Source organism: Trichechus manatus, unplaced genomic scaffold, assembly GCF_000243295.1.
Source record: "Trichechus manatus latirostris isolate Lorelei unplaced genomic scaffold, TriManLat1.0 scaffold00029, whole genome shotgun sequence".
NCBI classification, from domain to species: Eukaryota; Metazoa; Chordata; class Mammalia; order Sirenia; family Trichechidae; genus Trichechus; species Trichechus manatus.
This window is the reverse complement of record NW_004443965.1, coordinates 8,244,664-8,260,325: the sequence shown is the minus strand read 5'-3', so window position 1 is coordinate 8,260,325 and position 15,662 is coordinate 8,244,664. Positions and strand designations below refer to the sequence as shown.

The 15,662-nt window shown below is 37.5% G+C and overlaps 1 protein-coding gene across 1 annotated transcript in view; it reads right to left on the bottom strand.

The window, feature by feature from the left end:
* Positions 1 to 15,662, bottom strand: part of ANKRD31 (ankyrin repeat domain 31) — a 159,039-nt gene that overhangs the window by 63,382 nt on the left and 79,995 nt on the right. Inside the window, exons 11-12 of the mRNA XM_023729515.1 lie at positions 12,473 to 12,615; positions 7,010 to 7,154 (exon numbers count right to left, since the gene is read on the bottom strand). Of these exons, the coding sequence (XP_023585283.1) occupies positions 7,010 to 7,154; positions 12,473 to 12,615 (288 nt within the window). The remainder of the gene's footprint in view (positions 1 to 7,009; positions 7,155 to 12,472; positions 12,616 to 15,662) is intronic.

The following is a 15,662-nucleotide window of genomic DNA, read 5'->3' as shown; positions in this document are numbered from 1 at the left end:
CTCTTCATTCTTTTTGCAGTCCATAGTATACCCAATATTCTTCACCAACACCACAATTCAAAGGCATCAATTCTTCCATCTTCCTTATTCATCGTCCAGCTTTCACATACATAGGAGGCAACTGAAAACACAATGGCTTGGGTCAGGCGCACCTTAGTCTTCAACGTGACATCTTTGCTTTTCAACACTTTAAAGAGGTCTTTTGCAGCAGATCTGCCCAATGCAATGCATCCTCTGATTTCTTGACTGCTGCTTCCATGGGTGTTGATTGTGGATTCAAGTCAAATGAAGTCCTTAACAACTTCGATCTTTTCTCCGTTAATCGTGATGTTGCTTATTGGTCCAGTTGTGAAGATTTTTGTTTTCTTTATACTGAGGTGTAATCTATACAGAAGGCTGTGGTCTTTGATCTTCATCAGTAAGTGCTTTAAGTCCTCTTCACTTTCAGCAAGCAGAGTTGTGTCATCTGCATAACGCAGGTTGTTAATGAGTCTTCCTCCAATCCTGATGCCTCCCTCTTCTTCAGATAGTCCAGCTTCTCGGATTACTTGCTCAGCATACAGGCTGAATAGGTATGGTGAAAGGATACAACCCTGATGCACATCTTTCCTTACTTTAAACCACGCAGTATCCCCTTGTTCTGTTCGAAAGACTGCCTCTTGATCTATGTACAGGTTCCTCAAGAGCACAAATTAAGTGTTTTGGAATTCTCATCCTTCTCAATGTTATTCATAATATTATGATCCACACAGTTGAATGCCTTTGCATAGTCAATAAAGCACAGGTAAACATCTTTCTGGTATTCTCTGTTTTCAGCCAGGATCCATCTGACATCAGGAATGATATCCCTGGTTCCACATCCTCTTCTGAATCCGGCTTGAATTTCTGGCAGTTCCCTGTAGATATATTGCTGCAACCACTTTTGAATGATCTTCAGCAAAATTTTACTTGCATGTGATATTAATGATATTGTTCAGTAATGTCCTCATGAGTTGCATCCCCTTTCTTGGGAATAGGCATAAAGATGGATCCCTTCCAGTCATTTGGCCAGGCAGCTGTCTTCCAAATTTTTTGGCATAGACAAGTTAGCACTTTCAGTACTGCATCTGTTTGTTGAAACATCTCAGTTGGTATTCTGTCAATTCCTGGAGCCTTATTTATTGCCAACGCCTTCAGTGCAACTTGGACTTCTTCCTTCTGTACCATCGGTTCCTGATCATACGCTACCTCCTGAAATGGTTGAACATCAACAATTCTTTTTAGTACAGTGACTGTGTATTCCTTCCATCTTTTTTTGATGCTTCCTGTGCCATTTAACATATCCCCGTAAAATCCTTCAATATTGCAACTTGAGGCTTGAATTTTTTCTTCAGTTCTCTCAGCCTGAGAAATGCTGAGCGTATTCTTCCCTTTTGGTTTCTTACCTCCAGGTCTCTGCATATGCCATTATAATACTTTACTTTGTCTTCTTGAGCCGCCCATTGAAATCTTTTGCTCAGCTCTTTTACTTCATCATTTCTTCCTTTCACATAGCTACTCATGTTCAAGAGCAAGTTTCAGAGTCTCTTCTGACATCCATTTTGGTCTTTTCTTTCTTTCCTGTCTAATGACCTCTTCCTTTCTTCATGTATGGTGTCCTTGATGTCATTCCACAACTTGTCTGGTCTTCAGTCATTAGTGTGCAATGTTGTCAAATCTATTCTTGAGATGAGTCTCTAAATTCAGGTGGGCTATACTCAAGGTTGTACTTTGGCTCTCACGGACTTGTTCTAATTTTCTTCAGCTTCAATTTGATCTTGCATCAGCAACTGATGGTCTGTTCCAGTCTGCCCGTGACCTTGTTCTGACTGATGATATGGAGCCCTTCCATCATCTCTTTCCACAGATGTAGTTGATCTGATTCCTGTGTATTCCAGCTGGTGAGGTCTACATGTATAGTTGCCGTTTATGTTGGTGAAAAAGGTATTTGCAACAAAGAAGTCATTTGGTCTTGCAAAATTCTATCATGCGATCTCTGGCATCATTTCTATCACCAAGGCCATATTTTCTAACTACTGATCCTTATTCTTTGTTTCCAACTTTCACATTCCAATCACCAGTAATTATCAATGAATCTTGATTGCATGCTTGATAAATTTCAGACTGCAGAAGTTGGTAAAAATATTCAATTTCTTCATCTTTGGTCTTAGGGGTTGATGTGTAAATTGGAATAATAGTCATATTGACTAGTCTTCCTTGTAGGCAAATAGATATTATCCTATCACTGACAGCATTGTACTTCAGGATAGATCTTGAAATGTTCTTTTTGATGATTAATGCAACTCCATTCCTCTTCCAGTTGTCATTCCCGGCATAGTAGACCATATGACTGTCAGATTCAAAAGGGCCAATGCCAGTCCATTTCAGCTCACTAATGCCTAGGATATCGATGTTTATGCATTCCATTTCATTTTTGACAACTTCCAATTTTCCTAGATTAATACTTCGTCCATTCCACATCCTGATTATTAATGAACGTCTGCAGCTGTTTCTTCTCATTTTGAGTTGTGCCAGATCAGCAAATGATGGTCCCGAATGCTTGACCGCACCCATGTCATTAAGGTTGACTCTACTTTGAGGAGGCAGCTCTTCCTCAGTCATATTTTGATTGCCTTCTAACCTGAAGGGCTCATCTTCCAGCACTATATCAGACAATGTTCCACTCCTATTCAAAAGGTTTTCACTGGCTAATTCTTTTCAGAAGTAGACCACCAGGTCCTTCTCCCTCGTCTGTCTTAGTCTGGAAGCTCAGCTGAAACCTGTCCACCATGGGTGACCCTGCTGTTATTTGAATACCAGTGGCATAGCTTCCAGCATCACAGCAACACGCAAGCCCCCACAGTACGACAGACTGACAGACGTGAGGGGGATCAATTTGATAGAGGAAAGAAAAAATTAATGAACATCTGAGATGGGATATATAAAGAATAGAAATCTCCTTAAAGAAATTATGAGCTAGAAATATAAAATACTCTAACAAGAATGTAATTGGAAAAGAGAGCAATTCAACTTATTTCTTCAAAATAATTTTCATGATACCAATCAAATTACCATGAGCAAAATGAGGTCTGCCATTCAACCTCACACATTCATACAGACTCAGGTCAAGGTAAAGAAGCCATCATAGTAAACCCACTATGGGCGGAAAGTGGTTTTCAGGTGAGGGAAGGGATACAGAATTCCTTCTATCAAGCAAAGGGGATGGGAGCACAGTCTTTGGAGCCTCACTCCTTAGTTTCAGTCTTGACTCATCTGTTCACCTGCTGGGTGACCTTGGACAAGTTTCTTAATGTCTCTGCCTCAGCTCGATAAAATGAAGCTAAAAATAGCCCCTACTTTATAGAATTGTTATAAAGATTAAAATAGATAACCCATGTAAAGAGTTTAGAGAAATTCCTGGCACACAGAAAGTTGTCCATTATTATTGTTGATATTGTTATATATTTTCTAAGGGCATAAAGGACTCTATCTTCTCCACACTTCGGTTCTTAAAAGAAAGAGCAGAGAAATAATACTTTCTAGGAACTACCCTGTTGGTCATAGTTCCTAAGAGAATCTGGAAGCAAGAAAGGAGCTTTTATTTCCTTTCAGTTTTAAGACTGCACATTCCCTATTATAACCTACCACCCCCCGCAAAAAAAGCACAGATATAAATTCTAAAAGTGGTTGAGTTTTGATAATGTAGCCGCATTCTTCCCCATCATTTTGAGCTCCTACCATGTGTCAGGCACTGTGCTGACGCATTTTACATACATTAACTCCATTTCTGACACTAACAATCCCATAGATACATAGGTAAATGAGTAGATACTATAAGCCTAAAGTTACAGATAAGAAAACTGGAGATGTTAATATGTCCAAACCATCTGCTAAAACATAATAATGCAGCCCAGCTTGGTAAATTACCTCACAAAGAAAGAGTGGGACCTAAGTCCTAAGAAGAAAGGCTCCAGATTCCTTTCCATGAAGGAAAATCCCTTGGGTAGGAATTAAGTCAGAAGAGGACACTGGTGAACAGGAGATTTTGCATTTAGAGAAAAGGCTAAAATGCTGGAGAAGGCACTTCTGGAAGAACAAAGCAATGCATGACATCATAAAATAGAGAAGTCAAGCAATTAAGCAGCTCATAAAAGCAAAAATTAAAACATATATATCTATGTACTTTTGTCTCTGACTTAACAGTCTATGTGCAATTTTTCATTAGCCTGAAATGTAAGTATGATTGTTTCAATAATCTATTTCAGTGTGCTTTTTTATAGATTTATAGACCTGGCGTCATCAAGGTACTGTCTGTTCTTCTGATGTGACTGGGTTACTAGAGAGGAAGTCTTTTACTCTAAAGAATCATTAATTAGTTCTCTCTTAGGCAGCCTGGTTGCACAGTGGTTAAGAGCTCAGGCTGCTAACCAAAAGGTTGGCAGTTTAAATCCATCAGCCGCTCCTTGGAAACCCTATGGGGCAGTTCTACTCTGTGATACAGGGTTGCTATGAGGTGGCATTGACTTGATGGCAACAAGTTTGGTTTGGTTTGGTTTTTGGTGGCCTGTAATTATTAAGGAAGTTTTCTCTTCATTATAAAAGTAGGGAAGAGAATGTTTTGATCCAGGTCTTAGCCCTTAATGTCATTCAAACAATTACCTTCCTTGAGTCCAGCAAGTAGTTTATTTAAAAAATAAGTAGGTATAAAATAATAAAATGAATCCATTAGCCATAAAGGGAAAACTAGTCTCATGACTCTATAGTCAGATTGCTATACTGCAGCTAGTTTTCAATAACAGATACATCCAACAATAGCTGGAATAACTCTTACATTAAAGAAAACCCAGTTGGGAAGGCAATGTATTTTAAATTTCATTTAAGTCAATTTAGATCATAAAAAAATCTTTTCTAATAGACTTATCAAATTACAGCTTTAGATAAACTAGACTAGAACCCCTTGGGTTAGCGTTGACACTCATTAACTATGTGATATCTGTCCTGTTATCCTCTTGGACATAAAAAAGTCTTGTGTTAAGTAGTTCTTTTATGTATCCTTATAATGCCCTGAGCATTTCTTTATCTCACTCTTCATTGAAATTGTTTGCCATCTCTGCTTCTTATTTATCTTTTGTCCTTAGGCTCTAGCACTACATCGTGCTTGACACACAGCAGGACCTGAATGAATGACTGTAGTGGACATTTGTTGTTTTGCCTGCCTACCACTCATTTTCTGATAGGCAGCTCTCAGAAGACAGGGTCCATTAGTTCTTACTACCTAGATTCCTGAAGCTGCTTTTACTCCTGACTTTTCCAAGGCATGGATCTTCAGTTTTTCCTTTAATTCTTCAGCTGTCCTGCCAAGAAATACCCTTTTCTACCTAAGCTGACTGCTTGCCACCAAAGGACTCTTAAATGATAATGCAGGTATAGCCGTATTATTTGTCCTCAGGGAGACTCAGTGCTTCAGCAGAAGACGGGCTAACTTTGATTCTGACTGGAGAAAATTCCCGGGCTTGTAGAGAGGCCCACTCACTTTATGTCTGGAAGGACTCAGATCATACTTTCACGTGCAAAGAAGTAATTCAAAGGGTAGAAACCTCTGTTGTTAAAGATGTTGTTGATGTTAGGTGCAGACAAGTTGGTGCTGACTCATAGTGACCCTGTGTAGAACAGAAGGAAACACTCCCTGGACCCTCCAGGGGAGAAATACCTCCTGGGGAAATTTTATTAAAATATAGTTTAATAAAAGTAAATGAAACACACACACATCTTGAATTGAAAGAATTTGTTTTTCTGTTTTGTTTTACAGAACTGACATACTCATTTATTCAATAAATACTTACTGAATGTCTATGTACCAGGCACTTTAGCAGTCATCTGTAAACAAAGACTAAGGTCTGTCAACGACCATGTGAGTGAAGTTTGAAAGTAGATTTTCCTGCCCTAGTCCGAGTCTTGAGATGAATGCAGCCCTTGCAAACAGCTTTACTGCAATCTTGTGATAGACTCTCATCCAGAACCACTCAGCGAAACCGCTCCCAGATTCCTGACCCTCAGAAACTGTGAGGGATAACAAATGTTTGATGCATTAAGTTGCTAAGATTTGGAGTAATTGTTACATAGGAAGAGATAACTAATACAGTGAGAGTGGGAAGGGAGCAAGTTGCCGTAGTAAATAGGGAAGTCTAGGCCATGTCTGGAAGGATGCATTTGAACTAAGACTTGAAGGAGGTGAAGAAAGCATATCTGAGAAACAGAAATGAGGCCAGTGTGTTGGAATTCAAGTAGTGGGGGAAGAGGGTGGTAGCAGAAGAGGTTAACGAGTAGGCACTTGTAGGCCATTGTAGGCCATTGTAAAGATACTGGCTTTTTTTCTAGATGAAATGGAGAACCATTGCAGGGTTTTGAGTAGTGTTGTGATCTTATTTAAAAAAACAAAAACAATTTAACAGATGCAGTAGAAGACTATGAAGAATATGTCATGTATTTAAATCATTTTTATATAATCTTTTTATTGACCACTGCACATCAAGTTCTTTTGTAGTTTAATTTAATGGTGTGATGTGGATGGCAGAGCTAAGGTACTGCCACTAAGAAAAGATTCTTACGGGATGGAAATGAACAATCCTGGGCATATTCATTGAAAAGGATAAAATCAAATATAATTTACATCATATTATGTTATTTAGTCAAAGGATTATGGGTGGAAAAAAAAACCCAGAACACTCGAAAAGGTTTTTTAAGTATCTGCAAGGTACAACTGGAGAAAAGTACATTTAGTGTTTCCTTTCTGTTCTTTTAGATTCCTTCCATTATATGCATTTACAAACAAGTCAGCATACTTTATTAAAGGCAAGGAATGAGGATACCACTGAATAAATTTTCTCAAAACATATGAGGAAAATAAATTTAATTTCTATAACTCTAAATTCAGTTTCTGTAACTCTTTATCAATGTGATAAACAGACAAAACAGGGTAGTTTAATCTTACCCCATATAAGACGTTTTTGATGTTTAGGAACATATCTCTCAAGGAGACGCTTCATACACAAATGCTTGGCTTCATCCAAAGCACACTTTCCACTGTCACTTCTAAGTAATGGATCAGCTCCACTCAAGAGAAGTAACTCCGCCACCTAGAGGAAGAATGTTCCTGTTAGGGAGCTCGGAAAAAAGGTATATTATTGTAAGTGTGAGTTTGCATACAATTGTAGGTAGCATCGAATATCTCTTTCAACAACACAGAGTTTGGGTTTACCTATAATATCTTTGTAACTGTATTTTTTATGAATCAGTTGCTATTGATTCATGATTTGTTGATATACAAATTCCTTCTCCTGAAAGAGAGAACAGGGAACACAACAGAGAGTCCCTGATGGTGCAGGAGAAAGGTGGGGTGCAGAACCCAAATTCTAGTAAGAAGACCAGACTTAATGGTCTGAATGAGACTGGAGGAACCCCAGAAAGTGTGGCCCCCATATTCTCTATCAGCCCAGAACTAAAACAATTTCCAAGGCCAACTCTTCAAACAGGGATTGGACTGGACTGTGGGCCATGGAGTGATGCTCGTGAGGAGTGTGCCTCTTGGCTCAAGTAGATACAAGAGACTAAACGGGCGGCTTCTGTCCGGAGGTGAGATGGGAAGGCAGAGAGGGTTAGGAGCTGGCTGAATGGACATGGGCAATCGGGTGGAAACAGGGAGTGTGCTGTCACAGTATGGGGTGAGCAATTAGGGTCACATAACAATGTATGTATAAATTTTTGTATGGGAGACTAACTTGAAATGTAAATTTCATTTAAACTACAACAATAAACAAACAAAAAACCATAAGGTAAAAATAAAAATAAAAGAGAGAAGAGTGTTGCTGCTGCTACTCCTCCTTAGAGTCTCATGGAGAAAACAGTCCATCCTTAATCTGTTACTACTCCTCAAGTAACCTCCTCTATGACACACTTCCTCACTCCACCCCTGCTGCCCCAGAGAAAAATGACTTCTCCCACTTTTCATGTACATATTTTATCATAGTGCCTAATATACTCTGTATTATACCTATTTCTTACATCTCTGTTTCTCCTACCATGTTCTTAAGGGTGAGGACTATGTTTTTCTTTTTAATATATTATTTTTAATAGGAAATTAACGAATATGATTCAAAATACAGAAGGCTGTACATGATATTAAAAAAAAAAAACCTTCCCTCCTCTACCCCTGTCCTCCAACTAATTCATTTTTTCTGAGCCGGCTCCGATTAGTTTCTTCTGAATTTTTCCAGTTAGTCTGGTATGTATACATACATACATATATATGTATATATACTATTTTCTTACACAAGTGGCCATATACTATATCTATTGCTCTGTATCTTGCCTTCCTTTCCCCCTACCAACAACAGACCTTGGAGAATGTTCCATATCAGTGTAGACTGAACTTTCTCATTCCTTTCAGTAGATGAATAATAGTCTATTATATGAATGTAATATAATTTATTTACCAGTACCCTATTGATGGATGTTTAAGTTGCTTACAAGCTTTTGCTACAGATACATGTCTTGATCATGTTTATATTCTCAGTGCCTATTTCAGTCTCTGGCATAGGGTAAAATGTTCAATAAATGTTGTTTAATAAAAGAATGAATGTAGGCCAAGGAGGATATGGAGAGTAGGCTTTAAAGAACATCATACTAAAAGAAGCCCAAGTCTTCATGTCAATGTCTAAGAATCAAAGGGAGAATCTGAATTTCTATAAATTGTATGTACCTAAAAATTAAAGGTATGTACAGAATTCCTTTTCTAAGAAAGCATTCCGGCCTGCTAAAATAGTTTGAATACTTTCTCTAACGTTTGCTATTAACTAGCCTTCCAACTTTTGTGTCATTCACAGATGTGACAGGTATCCTTTCCCCATCACCTTCCTATAATAATAAAAATGATTATAATACATGTACATTACTTAAGCCTTTCAAGAAATTATACATCTCTCTTCTGCAATAGTAAGTAAGAAGTCTCGGGTGTATCTTTTGAGATTACCTTTTAGTAATTTCTGTATTCTAGGTTACATATGGTTTTTTTTGTGTGTGTGTACGAGAGTGAGTGTATGTCTGTTCCTTTTTCATATCAATGTTAATTAATTCTTAAATATTTTATAAGCAATATTTATATGTTGCAAAAAATTATGAAATTATAGAAAAGTATTAAATGGAAAGTAAAAGTTCCTCCCACACCTACTGTGGTAGGTTGAAAAATGCTCCCTGCCCAACAAAATATTCACATACTAACCTCTGGAACCTATAAATGTTACCTTATTTGGAAAAAGGGTCTTTGTAGATGTGATTACGTTAAGAATCTTGAGATGAGAAGACCATCCTGGTGGGCCCTAAATGTCATCATGTGTCGTAAGAGAGAGGCAGAGTGAGATTTCATACACAGACATACACACAGGGTGATGTGAAGGCAGAGGCAGAGACTGGAGTGGTTTGGCCACTAGCCAAGGAATGGTGGCAGCCACGAGAAGCTGAAGAAATAAGAAATGGATTCTCCTCCAAAGCCTCTGGAGGGAGTACAGCCTGCTGACACTTTGATTTGGACCAATGATACTGATTTCATACTTCTGGCCTTCAGAACTGTGAAGGAATAAACTTCTATTGTTTTAAGCCATCTGGTTTGTGGTAATCTGTTACAGCAGCTATAGTAAACTAGTATGGATTTTGGCACTGGGAAGTGGGGTGTTGTTGTAACAAATACCTAAAAATGTGGAAGTGGCTTTGGAATTGGATAATGAGTAGAAGCTAGAATTTTAGGCACATGATAGGAAATACCTCTATTACCTTGAATAGGCTATTGGTAGAAATATGGATGTTAAAAACTCTACCAAAGAAGGCTCAGGAAAAAGTGAGGAACATAGTAGAGAAAGACTGTGTCATTTCAGAGAATAAGTATATCATCATAAACAGGATGTTGGTAGGAATATGAATGTTAAAGGCACTCTTGGTGAAGGCTCAGAAGGAAATGAAGAACATGTATTGGAAACTGTGGAAAAAGAGATCCTTGTTATATTATGGCAGAAACCCTGCTGAATTGTGTTATACAGTTGTGTGGAAAGCAGAACTTGTAAGCAAGGAACTTGGATATTTAGTTGAGATTTCCCAGCAAAGTGTTGAAGAAGGTGCAACCTGGTTTCTTCTCACAGCTTATAGTAAAGTGTGAAAACAAAGAAAAAAATTAAGGGAAGAACTGTTAAGCAAAAAGAAACCAGCACTTGATGATTTGGGAAATTCTCAGCCTATATCCAGATTGGAAAAGATCCTAAAATTAAGAGATTCACTATTAATAAAGAGTGTTTCGGAGAGAAGACCAAGGGTGTGGCTGGACAACTTTTGTTAGTGGTGAAGAGATTAGGCATGTGACTTATGGATCCACTCAACTATCTCAGCAGAAGCCAGGAATAGAGATGGAATTATCCAGGAAAGATCTGTGAAGGACCCTTTTGTCTACTGGCATGAATCTCCATGACATACATGGGAGAACCACAAGTTTTTTGTGAATATAATATCAGCAAAAACACTGCCAGCTTGGACTGAAAGGGACAGAGACAATGAAATGAAGGACTGCCAAAATTCTACAGGCCGGAAACAAACTGATAAAACTACTCAGCTAAAAACATGTGCTACCCTTAAAGAAAACAGAAGGATAACACTGAGGGCAGGGCCTCAGGCCCAGAGCTAGCATTAGTGAAGGCTAACATCTGGGTATGAAACCAATAGAGGAAGACCAGCCAGAAGCTTAATGTGGATATCAGAGAAAGAGACAGTCAAAGAGTCTGATTAAAATCACTGTCATCTGGAAACAGTCCAGAAGACTATGCACATGGCCAAGGCTGTGTTCTCTGAGGAGCAACTGGGGTAGAAACTTCTGAGTTACTAGTCCCTGGCTGAATGAAGGCCAAACTCATAAACTCCCTGAACAGTGAAAGCAGTCTTCAAGCCACACCAGGTCCAACAGCAAAAACAACAACCTTTCTGGTTCAGAACTTGGAGACAGATCTACAGATATTATGCAATTTGAATAGAGAGAAAAAAGAATAAAGAAAAATGAACAGAAACTCAGAGAAATGTGGGACACCATTAAGTCCATCATTATATACATAATAAAAGTCCCAGAAGGAGAGGAAAAAGGGACAGAAAAAAAAAATCTGAAGAAATAATGGATGAAAACTTCCCAAATTTGATGGCAAATACCTACCCAAGAAGCTCAACAAACTCCAAACAGGATAAACGCAAAGGAATACACACTCAGACAGATCACAGTCAAAATGCTGAAAGCCAAAAATAACAAAAATCTTGAAAGCAGGGAGAGAAAAATAACTTATCATTTCAACAGGAACTCCAGTAAGATCAATAGCTGATTTCTCATTAGAGAAAATAGAGGCCAGAAGGCAGTGGGATGCCATAGCCAATGTGCTGAAAGAAAAAAGCTATCAACGAAGAGTCTTATATCCAGCAAACTCTTTCAAAATCGCCTCATGGTGGGTGGTCATCCCTGAACATTTGTGTAGAGGTCTCAGGGGAGAGAATTCTGTGATACATTATTAAAAAATGTAAAACTCCCTAAACTCTCCTAAAGTACTGTTACTACTCTAAGAACAGATATGCACTGCCAGTCTATGCCATGGCAATTTTCCCCACCTCTACTTGTGTTAGGCATTTCTTCTGCAAGTATCTAAGCAGATCTTTCTGAGCTCAGTTGATTAGTCCCCTTTCCCACCCTAGGAGTTTTGAACTTAGGGGCAACTTTCAATACTTGAAATAAACAACAAGGTATCCTCAGCAAGTGCCTCAGCACTGCAATGCAGTGCCTCGATCAGAAAAATGTATAGGAAGCTCAGAGAATATGTGGTTTCTGAGATACACTCATGTGCTGTAATTCATATTATTTAATGTTACCATTTATTGCAGTTACTATTAACCAACTGGTATGAAATTACAGTATTTTGATATTTTAACAAGCAATACAGCTGTGCTGGTGTGTACTGGCTGATCATTAACCCTGGGAGGTTCTCATGTCTTACACTGACTCTGAAAGTGACACCAGTCTCCATAATGCTGCATACCTCCTATGAGGAGTGAACATCATTGTGTAACACTCTATAAAAAGGAAAGGTACTTCTAAATCCTATAAAGCACCATATGAAGAGACATAAAGGGATGTAAGTTTAAAAAATACCATGTGTAACCAAAACATGTTCTATATAGTTATTAAAAGTGATATGTAAAATGGCATCTACCATATCAGGCACACCAAACCCATCACACAGCAATACTTATTACAAACTCTAAGTATTCATTAGCAAAATAAACTGAAACTGAATTTCTGTATGTTCTAAAATTGCTTGGTCCCAGAGATTTTTAACACTTGTAGAATGTAGTGTTTGATCTGTAAACAAAAGCATCACAGTACCTTATAATGTCCACTCATCACAGCATCATGTAGGGGGGTGATCTGGTACCTTCCTTTGATATTTACATCTGCTCCACCTTTTAATAGTTCACTTGCAATCCGATAAAATCCTCCTGCACTAGCTTCATGAAGTGCCGTCCAACCTATCTCACAAAAAGGAAACAGGAGTTGTTTATATTTGGCATCTTAATAATATTTTGTGTTTGGTTTTAAATTCTAGGTTGTTTCTTTAAAAATATTACGAACATATAAGACAGGATAATCTCATCATGAAAGAACCTTTCATAATTTGGTGGGTTCAATAATCTGAGGGACAAATCAAATTCCCCGACTCCCAACTTTGTTATGGAAAACTATGTAAAAAATAAAATATTTGAACTTATTTTTCATCTTGGCAAATGAAAAGGTTGTAAGATTATCATTATCAGCCCACTGAGAATGCTAGTTGTAGGCTGCTTTTCCGCAGAGAATAGGGGGGAGAAAAAGCCTTATTTCTAGCTCAGGGTACTTCCATTGAAGTGTGTCAGCTTGCGGGACTACATAGAAGTCAGTTCAAATGTATGTATCTCTTTTTCTCCTCATTCACAAAAAGCTATTTACAGAAGTTCAACTAACAAGCCACAAATGGCTCCAAGAAAACCAGTCATTCAGATAAATGTCTTTTCTTTGGTTAGTTAGAGACAATGGTATAATTTGCAGATATTTACTACATTCTAATAAATCATATGATAGATGTTAAGAAAACCTAAAAACGGCATGTTAAAAGTTTATTTTATTAGCCCTTTTCAGAACCTCCTCCATAAACCAGGGTTTCTCAACCTCAGCACTACTGATATTTCGAGCCGGACAATTCTTTGTTGTCTGAGCAGTGTAGGGTGTTTATTAGCACTCCTGGCTTCAACCCACTAGATGCCAGTAGCACCCTTCCCCACTAAGTTGTAACAACCAAAAATGTCTCCAGACATTACTAAATGTCTTACGGTGGCAAAAATTTTTCCAGTTGAGAGCCACTGCCATAAACTGTTAGACAAGTAGTTTCTCCTATAGGATTAATTATAAAGCCTTGGGGAAGAAATGAAGAGCACAGAAAACGGGAAATATATAGTTAACAGAGATCATTTTTCCTCCTTAAAATACATATGGCTGTTTAAAGCAAAAATTATAACATTATGTTTTAGGTTTTATAATGTATGTAGCTATATGTAATAGCTATAGCATAAAGAATGAGAATAAATGGTCCTGTATGTGTGTGCAATGTTTTTACATGTTATGTGAAATATTATAATATTAACTCTAAGAAAACTATGAAACATTAAAGATGTATATTTTAATTAATAGATCAAACACTAAAAAATAATGTGAAGACAAACTAAAATCAAATGAGGCACATAGGAAGCAACGAATAAAATGGTAGTCCTAAATCCAACCATTTATATTAAATGTAAATGACTAGTCACTCCAATAAAAAGGCAGAGATGGTCAGAATAGATGAAAAAAAAAACAAAAAAAAGCAAAACTATGATAAATATAAGAAACATTCTTTTAAATATAAACACACAGGTTGAAAATAAAAATAGAAAAAAGATATACCACATAAACAGTAAACATAAGGAGGCTAAAATGGCTATATTAATATTATATACAGTAGTTCATGACAAGGAGCCCTAGTGGCACAGTGGTTAAGCGCTTGGCTGCTAACCAGAAGATCTGCAGTTCAAACCCACCAGCCACTCTGTGGGAGAAAGATGTAGCAGTACGCTTCCATAAAGATCACAGCCTTGGAAACTATATGGAGCAGTTCTACACTGTCCTGTACGGTTGCTATGAGTAGCAATGAGTTTTTAGACTTCATGACAAAGTGTATTACCAGAGATAAAGAGAGACATTTCAAAATGATAAAAAGGTCAATTTTTCAGGAAGACATGACATTCACAACTGTGTATGTACCTAACAACAGAACTTCAAAACACAAGAAGTAAAATTGACAGAATTAAAGGGAGAAATAAGACACCTCCACAATTACAGTGGTGGAGATTTTAACACTCCTCTCAGAAAATGACAGACCAACTAGACAAAAAATCAGGAAACATATAGACACTGTGAACAACATAATCAACTATCTTCATCTAACTGCCATTTATAGAACACTGTATCCAACAACTGAAGAAAAAACATTCTTTTGAAGTGTACACAGAATATTCACCAAGACAGACATATACTGGACAATAAACCAATTTTCAATGAATGTAAAAGTGTAAAAGGATCAGAATCATACAAAGTATAGTCTCTGACTGAAATGTAATTAAATTAGAAATCAATAACAGAAATATACCTGGAGAATCCCCAAATACTTAGAAATTAACAATATATTTCTAAAAATCCTGGGTAAAAGAAGAAATTATAAGAGAAATTAAAAATATTTCAAACTGAATAATAATGAACATACAATATATCAAAATCTGTGTGATACAATTAAAGCAGTACTTAGTGGGATATTTAAAGCTATAAATGCTTATATTAGTAAAAAAGGTACAAAAATCAGTTACCTTAGTTTCCACTTTAAGAAGCTAGAAAAAGAACAAAATAAACTGAAAATAAGTCAGAAAAAAAGCAAGAATCTGTAACAGAAAACAGATTAATAATAGAGAAAACTAAAAAAGTCATAAGTTAGTTCTTGAAAAAAAAAAGCAATAAAATTGATAATCCCCTAGTTTAGACTAATCAAGAGGAAGGAAGGAAAAAATGAAAGAAAAAAAGGGAGGAAACAAATTAGCAGTGAGGGGAAGCCAGCACAACTTGTTCAGGGTAACGTCATGGAAGCTCCATGGACAAATCCAAATTCTCTTAGGGACTGAATTGCTGGGCTGAGGGCTGTGGCGACCATGGTCTCAGGGAACATCTAGCTCAATTGGCATAACATAGTTTATAAAGAAAATGTTCTACATTCTACTTTGGTGAGTAGCTCTGGGGTCTTAAAAGCCTGTGAGTGGCTATCTAAGATACTCCACTGGTCTCACTCCCTCAGGAGCAAGGGAAAATGAAAACAAAAGACAAGGGAAAGACTAGTCCTAAGGACTCCACAACTACTACGGCCTCCACCAGACTTAGTCCAGTACAACTAGATGGTGCCCAGCTACCACCACTGACTGCTGTGACAAGGATCATAACAGAGGTTCTAGGGCAAAGCAGG